Raw genomic sequence first — 22,118 nt, 5'->3', positions numbered from 1 at the left:
GAAGTCTCAGTGTTCCAGAGCCCATGGCGACTTTCGTTCGAACAGCGTGCTGTGGTAAACGGAATAATCGAAAAGTGGCTGAAAGAAGGTATAATAAGACCAAGCATATCGACGTACGCGAGTCCAATACACGAGTTGTGGTGCAAAAGAAAAATGGTGAGCCAAAACTCTGTGTGGACTATCGTCGGATAAACAAAAAAATCGTGCGCGATCGTTATCCTTTGCCGGTGAGCGAAGACGAAATTGACAAATTATCGAGCGCGGACGTTTTCAGTTGTTTAGATTTGAAGGACGGGTTTTTTCACGTGCCGGTTGAAGACGACAGTATCGGTTATACCTCGTTTATCGTGCCCGATGGGCAATACGAGTTTTTGCGTGTACCCTTTGGACTGAGACATTCGCCCACGTGCTTTCAGCAATTAATACGCGCAGTGTTTCGCGACTCCCTTGCCGACGGAACGGTTTTGGCGTACCTCGACCATATAATCGTTCTCGACGAAGACGAACGCGACGGTTTCGAAAAACTGATGCGAGTGCTGAAAAAAGCGAGTGAATACGGTTTAAACATAAATTGGCGATGAAGTCAAATCCCAGTGAATCGAGTTGAATACCTCGGCCACGTGATCGAGAACGGTGCGGTGAAACCCAGTGGACATAAGACGACAGCTGTGATGAATTTCCCCAAACCCACAGCGCTGAAACAGATACAATCCTTTCTCGGGCTTACGGGATATTTCAGAAAATTTATTCCGAATTTTGCGTTGATCGCGAGACCATTGTCTAAGTTGTTGAAAGCCGACGAAAAATTCGAACTTGGGCGCGAACAAGAGATAGCGTTTGCGACGTTGAAAAAATCGCTCGCCGAAGAACCCGTATTGAGACTATATCGAGTGGGAGCTCCTACAGAGCTTCATACCGATGCGAGTATACACAGTCTAGGTGCAATCCTTTTTCAGAAAGATATCGACGATAATCAACTCCACCCAGTGTATTACGCGAGTTGGAAAACGACGCCAACAGAAGAACGTTACACGAGTTACAAACTCGAAAGTTTGGCGGTCATTAAATCTTTGAAGAAATTCAGAGTTTATCTACACGGTGTTCGAGTGAAAATAATAACAGACTACCGAGCTTTTGCCTTGACGATGGCGAAAAAAGACGTTTGTTTACGAGTTGCGCGATGGGCGTTAGCAACAGAGGAGCTCGACTATACAATCGAACACAGACCAGGCACGTCGATGAAACACGTCGACGCGCTCAGCCAAAACCCCGTCGATGTTATGACAATACAGTTGAGCATTGATTCCGTAAGTGCAAAAATTCTAAAAGCTCGAAAATACGATTCGGAGATCGCGAAAATAATGGACAAAGTAAAAACCGGAGACGAGCAAAAATTCGAGGTAAAAAACGGAATTTTGTACAGAGTGCGAGATTGTGCGACGCTGTCAGTAGTGCCAAAAGTGATGCGAAACGAGGTGATCGGCAAAACTCACGACGGAGGACATTTCAGTTGGAAAAAGACAGAATATTTGTTGTTACGTGAATTTTGGTTCCCGCAAATGCGCGAAAAAATTTGACGGGTGATTAGCAGCTGTGTGAGCTGCATACTCGCTGAGAGAAAGGGAGGAAAAAGTGAAGGGTTCTTAAACCCTATGGACAAGGGAGATTCGCTCTTGGACACGTTGCACATCGACCATCTAGGCCCTTTACCTTCAACGAATTAAAATTACAAACATTTGCTGGTGGTGGTAGACGCTTTTACCAAGTTTGTTTGGCTCTATCCCACCAAAACAACGACGTCAATCGAAGTAGTTACGAGATTGGGAAAACAAGCGACGATTTTCGGAAATCCGAGGCGAATAATATCGGATCGAGGAACGGCCTTCACGGCCAATGTTTTCAAACAATATTTCCGAGACGAAAACATCGAACATGTGTTGATTACAGCCGGCGTCCCGCGTCGAAACGGACAAGTAGAGCTCGTAAACAGAACGATAATCCCAATTTTGACGAAAATGGCCGAAGAAGATCCCCCCCGGTGGTATAAGTTTGTCGACCAGGCGCAGCAAATAATAAACTCATCGTTCCAGCGAAGTATCAATAGGACTCCGTACAAATTACAAAAGTGGTGACCTTGTAGCGATTAAAAAAAACCAGTTTGTTCCAGAACAGAAATTCCATCAAAAATTTCTCGGACCTTATAAGGTGACGTCAGTACTGCGTAACACAGATACAAAGTCGAGCCAATATCTGTACCAAAGTTGAATCGGCGCATTGATGTGTCTAGCTGTATCCACGAGACCAGATATTGCTAATACTGTATACTACCCGAGCCAATTCAATACTAATTACGATGTAGAGCATTGGAAAGCTGCTAAGAGAGTGTTGAAATATTAAAAGGCACGAATGATTATGGATTGATGTACAAGAGAACAGAAATGCATTTGTATTGGCGGGTGCTTCAATATGTTGGGAGGCACGCAAACAGGGGACTGTTGCATTGTCCAGCACCGAGACGAAATATACGGCTACATCAGAAGCCACTCAAGAAGCTTTGTGCCTACGCAATATATTGAATGCTGTTGGTATGGACAATGAATGCGTGACATTATTCAATGACATCCAGGATGCGATTAGACTTGTAGAAAACAGTTGTTACCACCCCAAAACGAATCAGATAGACGTTTGACATCATTTTGTTCGCAATACTTATAGACAATAGGGATTATTGATGTTGAGTATTTAGCTATCGAAAGGATTCCAGCTGACGTGCTAAACAAAGGTCTGAAAGGCATGAAACATCGCGGATGTTTAAACAATCTTTGTATGAGAAATGTAAAAGAGGGGAGGTGTTAAGAGTAGCGAAGTAAATGAGCCTGAAGCGACACCTAACGTTTAATACATTGAACGTGATCGATTTATATATGTCAGGCTTAACGGCCGTCATGTTTAAGCAAGAGGTGTATTATTATATTGAGTAACAAGTAAGTAAATACTATAAACTGACGTGTTTTACCCTCTACGATTCTAACACATAATCTAGACCAAAATTTTGAGGAAAAATAAACTATACACAATGAAAATCTTACCTTACAGTCCGAGTGTAACGGAGACTGCGAATTCTGATAAGCTGCATCGAAGTAGCACTGTCGCATCCGCAGATTGTGGTATCCCTCATACTGCTAAGTTCGTCCCTGGTGAAGGTTGGACTTCCCGTCACACAGCACAACGTCTCTTTGAAAGCACCTCGGTATTTTGCACTCATCACGTTGTAGAGAATTGGATTCACCGTGGTGCTGAAGTAATAAAGACAGCCTCCCAGTGCGTAGAGCCATTCGTTTATTTCTACGTAGTAAGCGGAATTCCTCGCATACACGTAGAGCAAGCGTTGCGCGTGAAAAGGGACCCAACAAATGAAAAACATCACGACGACAGCACCTTTTGAGCAGAAAGTTATTTTATACATTTAACGCGACCATGTTTTACGCGTTTTTCGTGCATGTTTTCTATACACAAAGTCTTCGTTTCTATGACGGTAGATTGCGACCGCGAATGCGCATGCGTAGTGGGCTTTTCTGCCCTGCGCGCATGCGCAGTCACAAACAAATCTGACATTACGCGAGATTAACCTCAATTTCGCGCTTCGCGAAAGAACGCGTAACGTACCTACTCTTGTTATGTAAAGAATCGTGTGTAAGAATGACGCAACGGTCTTTTCGCCTCGCGTATTTTGCAATATTCGTCTTCGGCGGAACTACGACTCATATTGCAAAGTTACGCTTAGCTCGAAAATACCGAGTTTGCCTACTTGTTGGAGAATATACTATTTTCGTTTCTTTTAGAATTTTTCATGTCGTCGCTCGGTTAATAATTAAAGGGCCCAGAAGAAAGACCGCTTTGGTACGTAGTAATCTGTTTACCTTCCCAACCAGCAGAGATACCATCTTTTTCAATGAATTTCATGAAAACAAATTGATCAAAAAAAAAAATATCTGAATTGTCAAAATACAGATTTTTCTCTTTCAAATCAATTTTCGGTAACTAAAACGTGATTCCAAAATTTTTACTCTACTTTAACCAAAAGTTGGATTTAAAAAGAATGTAATGATCACGGTTTTTTTTTAATAAGTCTTTCCAGTTCCGAGATATCGTTGATTGAAAATACTCGAATTTTAAGAATTGTCAAGCTTTGGCTGCGAAAAACTGTGGAACGGGAATTCAAAAAGTTTTTAGAAAATCAGGGAAGGTTCTCTCATTTGTCGTAACCAAATTCCACAAGGGATAAAAAATCATAGGTGTTGAGGTCTGGAGGGTGGTGGAGTTACTGCGATTTTTTTTTAGTCATGGAAGATCGATTGAGAATATCTTTGGCGAAATGAAAATCATTTTATCATACGCCAAGATATCATATTTCCGATTCATCGAGTAACAGGCAATAGACTACACATAATGAAATTCAAACTTCACGCTATCTAGTCCAAAATTGTGTAACACTTGTTTCTTGGGTGCGAATGAGAAGCAGAGAGGTGAAAGAATTGCTGATTTTCACAGCCTCTGGTCAACTAATACGAAAATCGATAGATCTATCATTCGATCCTCGCCGAAGTCTGCTAAATTTATTGTTCTTTCCATAAATTAAATATTGGGCATCAAGAAGAAAAATTTAAGCTCATAGTCTGTGATGGTACTAAATTGTTAAACAAAAATTTACGAACCCTTTTGGGATTTAAAATAATTAACATTCAACGGAAAGTAGAAAGATAGATTGAGCTGGGTGACACGATGATGAACAGAACCAGTAATAATTGACATACATACTTATAAAAGTTAATTGTAAGTTTCAACTATCAAATTCACACTTATATACATATTTAAACAATAATCTTTACGCCCTGATTTTATTTATACATATTTACATCTTGATTTTAATTTTATTGCTGAATGAATGATGACGGATGAATGTGAGTGTAATTGAAACAATTTAAGAAATGTGCCTGAAATAAATAAAAAGAACCTTGGTTGCAAAGAATCTTAGTTGCAGATTATTTAACGGATTTTATTCGTTAACTTCTTCACATCGCAATAAAATATCAGTTTTTAAGAACAGAATCCGTTATAACGAGATTGAAACCGTCATGACAAAATTCCATACACCACGAGCCAAGTAAGAGACGTTGAAATATTGAATCTGGTATTAATTTGAGCTCTGCATGTGCAGGTGTAAAGAGGTCATCCATAAATTATGTACGGTTAATTTCCGACCCCACCCCTCAAAAAAGAAAAAAAAAACCCACGCAAATTGTTGGTGACCCCTAACAGTGAATATTTGTGAGGAATCCGTGAAAAAAGTAGGTACGAGAGAATTGAAAATTAATCAATCAGCTTCACAGTTGACCGAATATAGCAAGTTTATTACAGGTCTCTGTATTCAATTGAATTTCTAATCTTCTCCAACCGACAACTGTGCCATTTTTTTCTGTTCAAATTCATCGAGACCATTTCACTCATTGATTCCATTTTTATGGATCCGACAATCCAAATATAAATGTAGAATATAATTTTCAAATATTGAATGTGGAAAGTATGTTTAGTTAGTTAACAGTGAATTCGATAATTTGTACGAAAAAGGGGCTAATCATATAAATTTAGCCCCACAGTCTCAGCCAAAAAGTACGGCCAATGATTGAATTTTTTTGCTGCTCCATTTGTTTCCAAAAGAGAATTGAATTAAATCTCATATTTCTCATTAACGCACATCGCTTCCCAAACAAATTTCAAACAGAGAAGTGAATTACGTTTCATATTTCTCATTAACCCACATCGTTATTCCCAAACAAACATGACCTACCGGAAATCGATATTCCGCGTTTCAATCACAACTGTTAATATACCTTTTAGCACTTAAAGCTGTGAGCTTCAAAATTACGGATGGATGCTTTTAAGTCAATTGCGAGTACTTTGATTTCGAGTACTTTTCTGTAGGCAAAGGTGGAAATACCTAGCCAGTAAATACCCAACAATCAAAGCTAAAGCTGACAATGCTTGCAAAACTCCCAGCGAGTATTTAAAGCCTCACTTTATGATGCTTCAGACGATGAATTCTAGTGAAAAGCTTCACTTTACAATTATTTATCAATTTTACGGGGCTGCTTAATTCAGACAAGGAAAAATTTCTGGAGCTTATATTAATGAGATGAGCGATTTGGTTCTTTATTGGCTTATCAAGTTTAACGGTCACGGCACCGTGAAGGCGTTATATATTTCCTGTTGAAACTTACTGAGCATCCTGATGATCGCTTTTCTCGACTGAACTTGCCTCGTTTCACCGTGAACAGATCCCTCGATACTTCGACCGAGCGACGTGTTTCGTATTTTCAGACCCATCCTGACGTATAATACCAAAATTAGAAGCATGGGTATGAGAAAGAATATAACGCAGCTCAATTCGTAGAGTGGAAAAGGTGGCATGTTGTGCTGAAGCATGGCGCAGATCGCCGAATCCTCGACGTGACGTTTGGATCCTGTAAAACGATTAGCACTCATGAATGTGAGTAATTGTGAGCTTGTTGTCTTTTCTCAGTGACTGGGAAAATTGATCACGAAAAATCCCGAGTTGAGTAGATACTCCCTTCTCGGGGAAAAATGGATGATTTATCGTAGGCTTAAAATAACAAGAAAAAAGAAAATTTTCGTTTGCAAATAAAACCTCCTCACTCATGGTGACCAATGAAAGAGTAAGAGTTTTTCAATTTTATAAGGGCCACAGCTATGCTGTATTTATGTGACAAAATCGGTACGGGGAGGGATTAAACTATGGAAAACATAAAAATAGAAGCGCCGTGATATCGAGTTTTTAAGAAAGCAAAATTTGATTTGTGGAATTGTAAAACGGAGAAAACTCGAAGTATGAAGAGGTATAAAAATAGAAAGATCAGAATATAGAATGACAAAATGTAGAATCGTCAGAACTTGTTTCGATAATACAGAATCATATGCAGATTCTAGATTTTGCCGTACTATGATTTGACACTTTTATATTTGCAATTTTCTGTACTTGGAATTTGTAAATTTTGATTAGATTTTCGTGTCTTTGAGAATTCGATATTTTTGTACTTCTTTTAATCGACCATTCTAGTTTTCGGTACCTTATCATTTCCAATTCAGTAAATGTTTGTCACAGGATAAAGTACAGCTTGTAGGGATAAGTAGCGAATTTCAACGATGCGAATGACTGAACATTTGCCGTCACATTAACTCGAATAATCTGATTTACCGAATACATCCCCGACACACATCGTCGAATCCATACGAATAACGAAAATTGATCGAGTACGCGAGTCGTGTAAAATCAGCTAAAGCCAGGCGGATATTGGAGTTGGAAAATTAACTTGTTGCAGCCCTCACGCGCTGTGGAATAATTCCTGTGTGTTAGGAAGAGTCTAAATAATGGCATTAAATTAACATTTAATCTTGAATTTAAATTTATTGTTCGGTAATGATTGGTCACTTCGCTTATTTTGAGCTGTACGAATGATGCTTTGCAACTTTGCCAGCAAATTAAATGAGGTTAAACTTGTTGAAAAGTAAAATCTCCACGGATATTAGAAAATATCGATACTTGCATGCCAAAAGAGAAGGTACGAAGAATATTTTTCTCCAACACATCTAATAACAATAATAATAATAATAATTATATTGATGCTAATAATTAAATTGAATCAATAAAATTATATCTATGACATTCACGCATTTTCCGATGATTTTTTCGCTTTGAAAATCACATCGTTCAATTTTATACAAATCCGGAAACGGCTATTTGGCACTTTTTAGTTTCAGATCTCAACATTACCTTACATAATACAAAGGCCAATAAAATGATTAAAAACATGAAATGTGGACAATTACATTTAATTTTCAAGCTATGCGTAGCACACTGTTTATACGTTTTAACGTGCATAATAGAGACTTGTAATTTGACCAATTGTTCTTTCCAAATGTTTCATTTAATGCACGTGTGACATGAATAAGGAAAATGCATTTTTCACGAAGAATGTTTATTATATGGAATTCCTGCATCTCTGGTGAAATACTTGAAATTTTTAGCCAACAAAAAGCCGGAATAATTTTTGCTAAACTGTGTATATGTCTGTTTCAAGCTTACGAAGATCATTACGTGGATCAAACTAAACTGACCCGGTTAAGGACTAGTCATTAACTAACGAGCAAATATGAAGGTTATAATTTGCAGTTAGTAATTTGTGTTCTGCTAGAGAATCTTGACTGAACTTTAAATAAATTTAGGACTCTTTTAGCATGAATGCAAAATGCGTTCATAGAAAATGATGGATCCGACTGTAATTTTATAAATATTATGTGTCTACGAATATTTATTTCATTGTTTCGTGTACTTAATTGGCCATTGATGCTGAGTTTATTCGAGTGAATCCCAAAAATGTAAGTAAAATTGACGGAATTTCGTATCAAAACAATTAAGAATGGTGAAAGTGATGTTTTCATATTTTTATACTGACGCAAGCTACACGATTCATGCACAGCAATATCACCAGTATGTCCCGAATACTTAATTGACCAATCTAGGCAAACCTTTCAACGGTATTTTCAAAGTCCGTGAGGGTAAAAGTATTGCAATAAATATGTCATTGACACCCATGCTTAATATATTGAAATTTATTAATTCATACAAAATTCCGAAAATTGTCATTGCAAAATCTATTTCCACGCTATTTTGTATATTTTTTACGACAAAAGAACGAAATTTCGATGACTGAGCCAATGCTAATCCGAGAGTAAATCGTACAGATTTAAATTTAAAGCAGAATAAAAATGATGCGTTCATTTCGAACTGTGATACTAAAACCTCAACGATCGATATGACTGTATTGAATTCGTTAGTAGATTTCTAGAACATTCTACAACTTTTCTATTGTATCACCTGCTGTAGACTGGAAAGTCCCGAAATCTCCTCACTGATAACGGATCGTCAAACTTTTGCAATTTCAATGATCAATAAAGTTTCGTAAAACGATAACTTCCAAAAATGTTTGGATTGATTGTATATATAAGCGTAAAACAAAAGTTTCTATTCAATTTACAATCTGATGATTAAATATCAAATTAGGCCACTTACTTGCGATTAACAATATTCACATTAATTTTAAATTGTGCCAGTTAGATATAACATTCTCAAATGTTTATTGTATTTTTTTCCCAAAATTATCAGCATAATTCGACAGCTTTGTTGCTTTATGCCAGGACTCTTTTAATAAACACAAATTTAAAAAAATACTTGATACAACATCCACGGTCATGTCGGAAACAATCTATCCAAACTGCTTGTTTTGTGAACCCAGATTGATAATTGAAATTCCATGTCGAACCTGAAAGTTTGGAGTTCTGATATTGTTACCCCTTGAAGGGCAGCAGAAACTTAAAAGTTCTTGATCCGTTCGCGTGTAATACTTGAGACTTGAATAACCACGTCATTCGAGATCAAAGTCATGCCAATTACACTCGAACGAAGAGAATTACCCCTCAAGCAGAGTTTGATCTATAATTAAGTCTCAATATAAGATTACGGGAATAAATACCTAGAGGAAATTCGACGTAGTAAACCGTCGTGTAGACCGCAAAGGGCAGAGCGCAGACGAGAGCAACCACCCAGGCAGCCAAGATGAATCGAATTGGCCTCTTCAGTCCACTCATGGCGTACAGATGAAGGGGATGACATATCGCCAGGTATCTTTCCATCGAAAAAGCCACGATTGTCAATACCGAGACATAGGAGGACCTTAAATTTGTTAATTTATCATTTCTAGTAAATTCATTCGATCGGGTTCACTGTTACATCCACCTATTTTCGATAAACATATCACAGGTAAAAAAAGAAAAAAAAAATTTCTAGAGTTTTGATTTAAATGAGTAGATATTGGTTTGAATAAAATCTTCATTTACTACTTGTAAGGTTTGCTTTTGTCTTTTTTACGTTGATAAACAAGTCTTGAAGTTTTTGGTTGATAGCTAATATGGGTTCCTATTCGGAAGAACAAGAACAAAGAAAACGTTTTCACCAAGATGTGGTGGAGTTTGAACGACGTTATCAGAGGCAGTATAATAACAGCATCGTGGGAGATTACGTTTGGGGTTTGATACAAGAAGGTTCGTACAAGCGTAGAAGTACGAAAACTATTTATTTTTCACCTTTTTTTATCAATAACTTTACATTTGTAGTTTAGTGCTGATTATTATTTTTGAATAAAAGAGATTTAAATCAGATGTGAAACTCAAGTTTGTTCGGTTGTTATTTGAAATAAATGTTTGAGAAAATAGGTAACTTTTCCTAAAATCCGAAATATCGTTCTGGCTTCTACAAAAGCAAACTTTATCTGATAAAAGTATTTTTTCTTTATTAGTTACGTGGAAGAAATCAAAATTTGATATCTAGAACCCAGACTCAAAATTCGCGTTTATCGGTGTAATAATTGCTTGTTGAATTATTAATTTTCCATCTAAATAAATTCGACGTAATGAGTTGTTATTTTTATTTTCACTTTCTTTGCAGTGTGTTATTATTCGATTTTGAGAAACCGTAAGAAAATTGGCAGTAAAAAAAAAAATTCACCTCTAACTGTGTCAACATGCTTGAAATGAAAAATTAAAATTCCTCTGTCAATGATGAAAAAACCCAGAATCTTATTTCCGAGATGTCAAAACCATTATTTTATGTCATAGAATTCGGATAAATTTTCTTAAAAATTACATGATGAATATTTTTGAGATAGCTTAATTAATTTTCAACACCGAATGGTTGAATTTTTTGCTTTCTTGTTTTAGCATGTCTTGGCATTAGGACTACCATGTAAAAAAATTTAATATGTTTAAGGCCATGGACCGAATAATTTGACATCTAATACATTCCACAATCAGTATAATTTTGTTACATGTAACGTTCTCCATCCTCCGAGTTCTATCTCAGTTCGAGTGACATCGGAAATTCAGCTTTTTATCGTGATATTGGAAACGTATTTCATGCAAGAGACACGTAGGACGTAAAATGTAGCAAAGTAGCGAGATGACAGTTTTCCATGAGAAGGGATATCGCAGCCACCGTTCTTATAAGATATATTCTCTGTGGAGGGGGAAGCTTTTATTGCTTTTGAATTTCCAACAAGTTTTCAGGGTGTCAAATTGAAAGGAGGGTCATCGAGACCCATATCTGCATGTCGACTGCTGTAAAAACCTTTAAATATACTTTAAGCGTCGATTTTGGATTATCATTATCAAGTTTAAGAAATTGATCGAATTGGATTATAGGTAAGCTCAGATTCTCCACTTTACAAGTACTTAGCAATCGTGTTCCACACTTGATTAAAGTTTTATTTTCACTAACAATAAGCAGTCTGGTCAATTTGTTTGATATGATATAAAATAAACATTCGTCCTAAGCATCGTCATTGACAGGCAGTAAAGTTGACTGAAGCACTTTAGCGAAGCTGCTCAGCAACATTTCTGACTTTACTTTCAATGTGCGTAATAAAATAACGTTACGACTTACATCTCCGACACAAAAGCTCTGATCTTGCACAAGCCCAATCCGAACGGCCAAGGATACTGTTGCCAAAAAACGCTCAATTCGTTTGGCAATCCTAGAACATAAATAATAATACAAAATAGTTGTGATATTGCGATCGCCTTTTTGTCGATGCTTCACTATAAATCACATACGAATTGTAGATTATGATAATTGCGGTAAAAAGATAATCATTCTGTTTTCAAATACGAAAAACCACAGAAGAGTATTTGAAAAACGGGACGGAGTTGAAGTTCTGAATTTGAAAATTTCCGAAAGCGCCTAATTCCGAATTATTTCGTGGTGAAACTTGAAGTAGAGAAATTAAACTTTTACGAAACACCGAAATTTCGAGTGGTGGGAAACCCAACGGCTCAAAGTTCTAAAATGCAAGATCCCGAAAATTCAAGTTATGATAGAGCAAAGTTACGAAAAGTAAAGTTCCGATAGAGAAAACTCCCAAAAAATAAAGTTTCGATGGAATAAAATTCCGAAAATTAAAATCTACTCATACAGTGTAGTTTACTCAGCGAGTGGGTGTAAACAATAAAAAAAACCGAAAATCAGAATGACCAGGATTCCAAACGAAAAAATATCGAAAAGCTAAAACAAAGAAAGATCAGAGTGGTGAATTTCACGAAGCCAGAAATTCCACAGATCTGAAAATCTTCGATCATTCGGAATTTCGATGTTTGATTTCTTCACTTTAAGTTTCGCCAAAAATTAATTCGAAATTCGGCGCTTTTGGAACTTTTCGAAATTGGCATTTCAACTCCACGGTCGAAAAACCTGTAGTTTGAGATATTGAGATATCATTTTGAAAGAGATATCCTTTATGGAACACCATATCTCCATGGCATTTCTACTACCAAAGGCATTGATCCTCCAAGTAGATATACTGTAGCCTGACACGAAAGCACCAAAGTGCACCCTAACACGTTTATTTCACGTACATCCATGATATATATCGCCACCCATTCTTAAGGGAGGACCACTATTGGACGGCAGGAAGAATTACGTGGATGAAATACAAATATGAAAGCCTCGAAGTATCAGAACGTTATACTTGCGGCGATTTACCGCGTTGACGTGCGTAAAAGTTTGGACATTCGAAAAACGTTTCGTATACCTTAGCATCGTTGTTTGACTTCACGACAATAGGAGTTCAATGGCAGTAAAAAGATTTGAAAATCACAACACGTGACTTCAAGTGTCTTTTTTTAATTTTTATTCACGGATTACGACTGTTGCTGATTTTGCGTGTAGGAAAAGCTTATTCGTTGGTTTACAGTTCGTAAATTAGTTTCAAGTTAATTTAGAGTGATTTGTAAATGATTGATTGATAGAAAATACGTTGAAGTTTGATAAACAAAGCTTTTTTCACCGGATTCTTGGAAAAAGGAGAAGGGTGGAAATGGAGACGTTTTATGAATAGCAAATAAAGTTATGTAAGAATTTCATATCGCTGGTATCATCAATTGCACTGGACTAGTTTTTATTTGAATTCATTATTCAATTTAAGTCGTTCTACCTCTGTTGTAAAAGTTCATCAGAGAGATTCTGGCAACTTTAGTTTATCTAACTGGAAAAGTCTTCCAAAGACCTAAGGACAAGGATTTAAACACCGGCTAAAGATTTCAAAATTTACGAAACTTAAACAGAAACTTCTTCAACAAATCACCAATTTATCTCGAGATAAATTGATGAAACTTCTCGTAACGAACCAAATAATTAAACTCAAAGCCATCATCCTTCGATTTATTCACAGATATTATTAATTAAGCTGTTAATTTCACGATTACATTATCATATCGTTTTAACCGCGTACAATCCAAAGCTTTCTTCTCTTTTTTCCGTTTTGCTTCCATCATTTCATTTATTATTATCATCTCATGAGTCTTTTCACTTGTCATTGATACTAATAATTATATCCTGAAGAGACAGTTCACCTAATTTAAAAAACAAAAAATATTATATAATATAATAAGAGAACGAATAAGCTCTCTCCCTTATTTGTAACACACTGGTAAATTATTTCAAAGCAAGATACGGAACGTATAGGTGGACACAGGGTAATTAACAACTTGATATGATTGTTACTTATTGTACGACATCAAACGGTGATTTTTAGTCATATTCGACAACATTTCTGAAATATGTACCTACGTCTGGTTATGAAATTGCGCGTACCTGCAGAGTTCAGGTCTAGACCACAGTTGAAAAGTATAAATTTATATTTGTTCCCTCGTGTCCAGTGTCTGGATGGTAGAAACGTATTTTTTTGGCGTAAAGAGAGAATCTGAACGGGATTAAAGGGAATGGATCGTTCAACATTCGTCTGAGGATCTAACAAGAGAGACTGAGGTGAAGTGGAAGAAGTCAAAGATTTGACGGAAAAAAATGTTTACTTTTTTAAAGGAGCAGATTTGCCGCAGAAAATTCACAAATCCAAATTGATATTACATTTTTTTTTTTTCACAGTCCAAAAGTGGAATATTTCCGTTTACTATAATAGAAGGGAAGAGAAAAAAATGTAATTGCACTTGTTCTCTACCTGCGTTAGCAAATGAGTATAAGTGATGGAATTGCGGTTCTGATTTTAATTGACGGTAAATAAATCTCTTGAATAAGTCAATAGAAATTCATTTGAATTAAAACAAAAAAAAATGTCCAAGTCCGTAGGTATTTTTTGAAATTAAAACCACAACTTGGCCAAATTGAAAACATTAAGAATTAATACTTACTCGAATAGTTGGCCGAAACCCGTTCGATTTAAATAAAATACCTCGAATAAATTCAAGGGTGGCGTAGAATTTCTCGTTAGAAAATTCAGGTTATATGCGTAACTGCAAATATTCTCTCAAAGACTTTGGATATTTAGTTTAAGGAGTAATATAAGAACGATCAAAGTTCACAACTGAATTCCGTCCTACAATTTTCGTATTTTCTCGACCTAAAAGTTTTCAGGCATAATTCAATCAATTTGATCGCAGATGCCGAGAACTTACGACGGGAAGATACAGAGAAGGATAACCAAAGGGTTGGGATATTGTTGACCGACAGTAAAAAACATCATACAGTATTTGTTACATCATATTATATATAGTTTCGCTCTGTATATATAAGCTAATTATTTTGCTTAAACTTAATTCGCAGTTTTGATAAATTCTGGTTGTGTCAAGGGGCGGTTTTTGGTATGTTTTTTTTTCAATAGAGAAAATTACATTTTTCATTTCTTATTATGAGAAACCGGTTCCGGTTGGATTCTTTAGAAAATATTATGTTCTTGTGGGCGAAACTGCTGAATCGTCGCTTGACATGCCTATCTTTGGAGGGTGGTTTTACCCCCTTAAAGTGTTAAAGTGTTTAATGGCAGATGAAAAAAAATACGTGTTGCTTAGTTTTTAGTCTACTATAACATATTAGAAAAGAAACAAAATTGGAGAGATCGATCTGGGATACCTTTGTGGTTAGTCTAAGTTGACTGATAATAGTTTCTTTTCCATTCTGATCCAAACTAATAATGAGCCGCACTGCTGTGAAGTATTTTACATGGCTGTGGACCACGTGCTTCCAATTTCAAGCCTCCTGCTTAGTATTCCGCAGCCACTCATCAAATATATACTGCGTGTCAGTTTTGCAGGTTGATATTCATTACTTTGGTCTCCTTACTTACCCAGAGCAGGAAAACTTGCCGATTCGTACAATGTGATGGATGGACATGAGTGAAACTGCTTCACAGACGTTAAGCAATCGTAGAGAAGATCGAATTTTTACTCGGTTTAATGGATGGTCTGCTGCTCCGATGCTACAAATCTCGTAGTCGAGTATAGAATTGGTATTGAATCGGAAGTAATGGGGTGTCGGAACTTGTCACTACCTTTGTTCCCGTTCGTGACTACCGAATCCTTCCAAAATGTGAAATGAATGAATAACGAGATTCCTTCCATCCTATTTCCGTTTCATTCGTCTCTCGTCTGGTGCCTCATGTATACTAATTTTTTTTAGGGATTCCCCCATCAAAAGCAAACCCTGAGGAAAATTCTCTACAACTACGAGAGTGTTCGAAACGACGTAAGAAACGAGTAGATCTACTCCAAAAAACATAACAATTTTAACAAGTATGTACAAGTATCTGAAGGTGAAAAAATATATACGAAAATAAAATTTATGTAACAAAAACTTGGTACAACGGCCTGAAAAAATTCGTCGACAAAAATCAGCTTACTTCGTCATCAATAAACTCCGGAACCTCCTTGAACAGTAAGAAAGAAAAATAAAAGCTGAATAAGAGAAAGAAGTAAAATATTGTTATTATATTAACAAGAGACTAATCACAGAAAAAATTGTCGAATTAAAGTTGAATATGGACACTTGTATATAATAAGGCGTATTTTAATCTTGTGAATGAACGCCCCTCAAAATAATTAATACGCACAATTTCATACATACAACTCTGTACACCTCTGACAATGAGTAATTTGCCGTCACGTATTCCCACTTATTTGTCTACTCAATATTTGGCATCAACCATTGTGGTCAGGAAATTGGCATTGGTGTGATTGCGATTGCACGTGCATACCATTGATGTTCGTAAGCATAGCACAGCTGATACTGATGGGGACGATAACTAATCGATCTGAGCCATTAATGTTACTCTATTACTAACTAACGACTGCATTTTTTCCAAAACTCTGTTAAGCTTGATGCAAGTCTCACAACGATATTATACATTGAATTGCGGAACGCGTTCGCAACTTATTGCAAACTGTAACGTCTAGTTCCCAAAGTCAGCAGGAGTTAACACCATCATTACTGCGGTGAACGGGGTTACATCCTCCCATAGGTAGTCATCCACGAGAGAAAATTAACTATAGTACTATCGTATCGAATAAATCCCAATAGAAGGATTGCACGGTCATATTGAATGGTACGAAATAAATCGTAAAAAACTAGGCAACCTTGACATAGAAAGGACAACCCATTTGCGAAGCAGAACGCAGGCAAAAAGAAACGTTGTAGAACATACGGTGGACCTTAACTATACATTGAATTTTACAAATGCATACCTACACTATCGATAGATTGATCTTGTACTTGTACATCAAGCATTTTCACAAACAAATTCGTAAGAGAACTATCTTCGGACTATCTTGAACGGTAATTCTCTTTCCCAGAAGGTGATCAATCTGTTGGTAATATTAATACTTTTTATACTACTTTTGTAAAAGGTGTAAAAATTTCATTATAAATTACGACAATGTCAGCATTTGCTAAAGCTAGTATGATTAGGCCATAATTTGATCAATCTTATCTCCAATAGCGTCTCCAGATATTTCTTGCACAATATTACCGTTCCAAAAAGATCCAACGGAATAAGGACAACTTCAAAACGGTTACTTTTAAAAGCCGTGCAAATGAGAATACTGATAATATATAACAATAACGGTACTAATGTCAGTGTCAGTGCCAGTGCCAGTATCAGTACTACCGACAGTGGAAGTAACAATGCCAGTTCCAGTCACAAGTCCTGGACATTCATACGTTGAAATATCTACTATTTCAAAGTCGTAACGAAAACTTTCGTCCAGTGACAAACTGTGTGTCTAGACTACGGCTAGCGGGTCCACATCTGGCGAACACTCGGACCCAATAGCCGAAAGAATCCGACAAGGCATTAAAAAAAACTTTCCCGGTTGTGCCACCTTCACTTTTTTTCAACCAATCAGCATGGCCAGCCGGGGAAAACAATGAAACATTTCACGTACAAAAAGTTTCCAAGCCTCCAGAGTCACCAGGGACCGACCAATCACGAAACGGATGGCAGATGGTGCCCAACTTTGCTGCAAGACGTACAGCGTTTTGCTGTTTTCAGTCCTCACCAGGTGCCCTGTACTCTAAAATGACTAGTAAAAAAATACCATATCGTCCTCTACTTCTGCGTCTCAATTTGCCCTAATCCTTGACCCGTGCTCATCTTCAGTTCTTTATGTCTTTCGCCCGTCTTATGGCGTATTCACTCGCCACGTGTTCACCTTCCGGATCATCCGGAGTCCATGGTACCTGCTGCTATTTTCCACGCTTTATACAACACATCAGTTCGCCATGGACTTGCGCTTCAATTCCCTTAGGGAAACCCGTGATTCATCTCCCTCATCCCTCTGTCAGGATCACCGCTCTTATCACTCGTCTTCTCCAATTCCCGAAACAGTCATGCCCGCACAAATCGCAAAGACTTGAGAGTACTGCACCCATCGACATGGTAATCAACGATTTATAGGCAACCCAGAGCGCAACAAGTACTGTACACGATCCAACGTTAAGCTCAGAGTATTACTCAAAAATTCGAGCAATTTTTGCGTAAGAACGGGTCAAACGTTTATGAAATTCACTGTTACTCGGCAAGTATTAATCACGTGAAACTTACGGAGGGAGGGAGAAGGCGTACTTGTAATGATCACGATCGATAGCATTAGGACGGGAAGGCGGTGGTGGTGGGGGGGGGGGGGAGGTCGTGAGCATTATCACGTGTATTTTTACTACATTTCTGACCAATACACACCGAGTTAATTTTAAGATTTGAGTTAAATTTTAATTTTTGTTTTAATGAAATTTATTATCTTTGGTTGCTGAGTTATCGACAGAGTATACAATGATACGCTCCGTCATGTACCAACCGACTCACGAATTTACCGTACTAGTGCGAAAAATCCAAACTTCCCTTTTTATTGTAGTATCTTTCCCTATCAAACTGATCTCTGGCAGCCGCATATTTTAAAAATTTATCTGTGAATAAGAATTTGGAAAACCGTTTCTTACAGATGGATGTATATTTTTTACATCTCTTTAATTCCTTCTGCATAGATTACAGTAAGTGAAGGTTTTGACGTAACTTTGTTAACGATAGAAATCGATAATACAATCTTTTAGCAAACCTTGAACCGGTTTTTCGTGTCGAATATATCAATGACTTTCGTAGTGTCCTTCACTAGTTCCAACACTTCAATCCACCACGAACTGTTGTTTGAGTTTTGGAAGTTTATCATTGTAAAATGACTGTAGGTATAACGACCCCGACAATCCATTGGAAACTTAGAAACCAAGTATTTTTCGTTTGGAGAACTCTCGTTAAACTTTACAACTAAATTTCGGGGCCGTCGACATAAGCCCTGAAATCTTACAAGTCTAATCCTCGAATTATTATGCATGAAGCTAATTGCCTAAATACCATGCTAACTGATCATAGTTGCTTGCCAGGTGATAGCAGAAAAGTAATTTATCATAGATTACCAAACATTTTCTTCTTATTGATTCACTCGATAAACAATTAAGTCATTCAATGCGATACGTGAATCATTCTTATACCAATCGTAATGTTACAAAGGGTGAAATCACCCGTTTTGTCCCCTTTTTAATGATCTAGTAGTCATCATAGATAAAAGACGTTTATAAACTTCTTATGTCTTTCAAAAAAATAAGGTTACTGCGTCAACCAACATTATTGTAAAAAAACAGTCTATCTCGAGACTTTAAAAGGAGAGCTTCGTCACAAAATAAATCCTTTTCCTCTATCACTTTTCCGCTTTGTAACAGTATATTCCAATTATATCCGTGAACGAACATTTTGATCTAGTTTGGTTTTATTTTGTTGTCTTTTTGCGACGTACACGCGTGTAATGTGAACATATTTCCAAATGTGAAAGAAATCGGAAATATATTTTGGTTACTCATTCTAAAAAGTGTAGTTCAGTATATTTACAATTATGCCAACAAAAATTTTGTTTCTCAAATATAGCATACTTTCACTTTCGTGAATCGGTATTCTCCCATCCACAAGCTACTGTATTCAAACCTCATGTGCTTAAACTTTTTATAAATTTGCCGAAAGAGACATTTTTCTTTCTCATGAACTTAATTTATGAGCTGTTGACAGTTTAGATGTGTTTCCCATTTTCGAAGGTTTTGATAAAAAACTGATTATAGAATTCAGTACTCTTGTAGGTAATAAAAAACGCTCCAATTAATCGCACTATTAAAGAAAGAATGGAAAGGAAAAGTAGTAGAAAAGGCAACATTACCTATAAATATGTACAAATATAACTTATCAGAATAGCGTAAAAAATCGTTGTATATGTAAAATGAAATAAACCTTCATAATGTCTTTCTTTGAATCTATTCCGTCTATTTTTCTACTATGTAAAACCAGAACAAATATATGAAACAATTGAAACACATGTTTTCAACTAAATGAAAACCTTTTGTATCATTTTGTATGTTCGAATGAAAGGCAATAAACCTTACAGCTACATTTTTCTTCCCTATACACATTCCTTGTGAACTTTCTTGAAACGTTCCGGCAATTTTTTAGAATCTCCTCAGAACATCGAAATATCAAAGAACACTTTTTATGAATGATTCCAGATTCGTAAAATGATCTTTTTATGAAGCCCACTGTTGGTGACGCGTACCGATACATAGACAAAAAACAACAGCTAAACTAGTCCTTCATAATCTATAATTTCGTAATCGGCCGTTGCCACAGACCATTATTGCCCCATGTGATTATTAAGTTATGATCCGATGTTTAACGCGATCTCAACCTGAGAATGTGTAAAAATTAAGAAGTGTATTCAATAACACTACAGTTTGGACGAGCATTACTCGAAACCATATGTAATAACAGAAAGGTATGGTAAGGCGAGGGGGTGAACGACCGCTATACATCAGCTGGAGATTAGTAAAGGGACAGAATGTATTATAATACTACGATGTGCGTGTGAATGAATCCAAGTACGCTAATCTCACGCACACTACAGTGAGTGGTCAACAAGACAATACAGTCCAAAATTCAGAAGATCCCCGCTAGAGCGAGCGAGACGAGAATATGGAGAAGAATCCAAAACCAGATCAGTATTAGTCGAAACTCGGGAGCAACAACACGTGAGTCTTGTTGACAGTAGCTCGTTACGTGTGCGAGAGTGATACAGTGAACTGTGTGTACATGGGGCTATCAACTCGACGAATCGAAGCTCATAATGATTGATTTGATTATTAAATGACGTTGGATCGTGTTTCTAATGTACATGTGATCGAGTAATTAGATGCGAGAACAGAATTGATTAGAGCCGGTGGGGTATTCTCGCGCTGGCCTTCCCGGGGCCTCATGGTTGAGGTTTTGACCCGGGGTGGTTGACACTTTGGGAAACTAACTAATAAATACGAGCATGAAGCTGGAAGCCCGAATCAAGGTGAGTACTACAATTACACGAGCATTAGTGCAAACGCAATACTCGTCTTTAACTCACGTTGCAAACTTCATACTACTCGAAAATCGGTGACTTTCCGCACTTGTAACACAATATACCATTTTTCGTTCACTACCAATATACCTTTGATTTGCTTCAAACTTTGAACAAATGTTCGTCATCCTAAACAAAGAACTGGCATTAAACTTTAGGTAGTGGTAGCTCGAGATATTCTAGATTGAAAAAATGGAACCAATGCAAAATTGAAAAATGACGGAAGCTTCCAAATAGTTCAAAAACATACGAACTTGTGCATTGGAAAGAGAAGATCTGATGACTGGACATTTCGTACCGTATGAAGGATTCAATTATTTTAGCGATTAATTATCCATTGATTTAATTTTTTTACTTCTAAACCATTGGAGATGTAGCTTCAGGAAATCAAATGAATGTGCTATTCGCTGGAGACGACACTTTTCTACAGCTTTCGGTTAAAAAACGGTTCAAATGTCGTTGATTAAATGAAACATCTAATGACCGAAAGCTGAAATTTTTCAATTTTACACTTTATTGATACAATTCATGGTTTTTGCATTCATGCTATTTTTCACTAACAATTGACTACCCGGAATGGTTCAATAGAAAAATATTTTCAAAATGATACAGTCTGTTTGAGTGGCATCATGATTTAAGATTTTTCAAACAATTCCTGTAAACATTTTGCGAGAAGTTAAGTCCACTTGACAGAGAATTTCCTACATGTTTAGATGATGTCATGAAGCATTCTATAGGAATTACATATCGTCACCGATTTCTGCGGCAGGATTTTTCGCAAAGAAGTTTTTTTCCTTAAGAAAATTTTTGAACTTTTATCAAATTTATATGCGCAATTAGATATGATAAGCGAAGCGTTCAAAAAATTAATATCAACTTATACGTCATAAAATGTTTAACCTCTATACTGAAAATAACCAGAAGTCTCTTCTTTCCGCGAATAATTCACATTTCACAAGGAATCGTGATTTTAAAATGTTGGAAAATCTACGTTCCATGAAAGTATATCCACAAGCGTCGTGAAAGCAACCGCTGGCATTCGAACCAAACACTTGTCCGAATAGGCTTTTCCTTTGACCGAAGTATTACGGCCTTGGCTACATAGCAGCCTTGACGATATACGTTTGTATAGCTACTACGCCGGATAAATTGTTGTAGGGCGAGTAAATACGTATCTGTTCCTCGCCGACGGTCCTCGAATCTCAAAAAGGGATCCTATGGAAGGATTTGTG

General features: G+C 36.8%; 1 protein-coding gene across 1 annotated transcript in view; it reads right to left on the bottom strand.

Moving 5' to 3' along the window:
• The window catches only part of LOC124299174 (neuropeptides capa receptor-like), a 53,264-nt gene that overhangs the window by 12,868 nt on the left and 18,278 nt on the right, over positions 1-22,118 (bottom strand). Inside the window, exons 2-5 of the mRNA XM_046752178.1 lie at positions 11,573-11,663; positions 9,609-9,808; positions 6,279-6,521; positions 3,090-3,438 (exon numbers count right to left, since the gene is read on the bottom strand). Of these exons, the coding sequence (XP_046608134.1) occupies positions 3,090-3,438; positions 6,279-6,521; positions 9,609-9,808; positions 11,573-11,663 (883 nt within the window). The remainder of the gene's footprint in view (positions 1-3,089; positions 3,439-6,278; positions 6,522-9,608; positions 9,809-11,572; positions 11,664-22,118) is intronic.

The sequence above is a fragment of the Neodiprion virginianus genome, chromosome 1 (genome assembly GCF_021901495.1).
Source record: "Neodiprion virginianus isolate iyNeoVirg1 chromosome 1, iyNeoVirg1.1, whole genome shotgun sequence".
Classification (NCBI taxonomy): Eukaryota; Metazoa; Arthropoda; class Insecta; order Hymenoptera; family Diprionidae; genus Neodiprion; species Neodiprion virginianus.
This window is presented reverse-complemented; position numbering and strand designations above follow the sequence as displayed.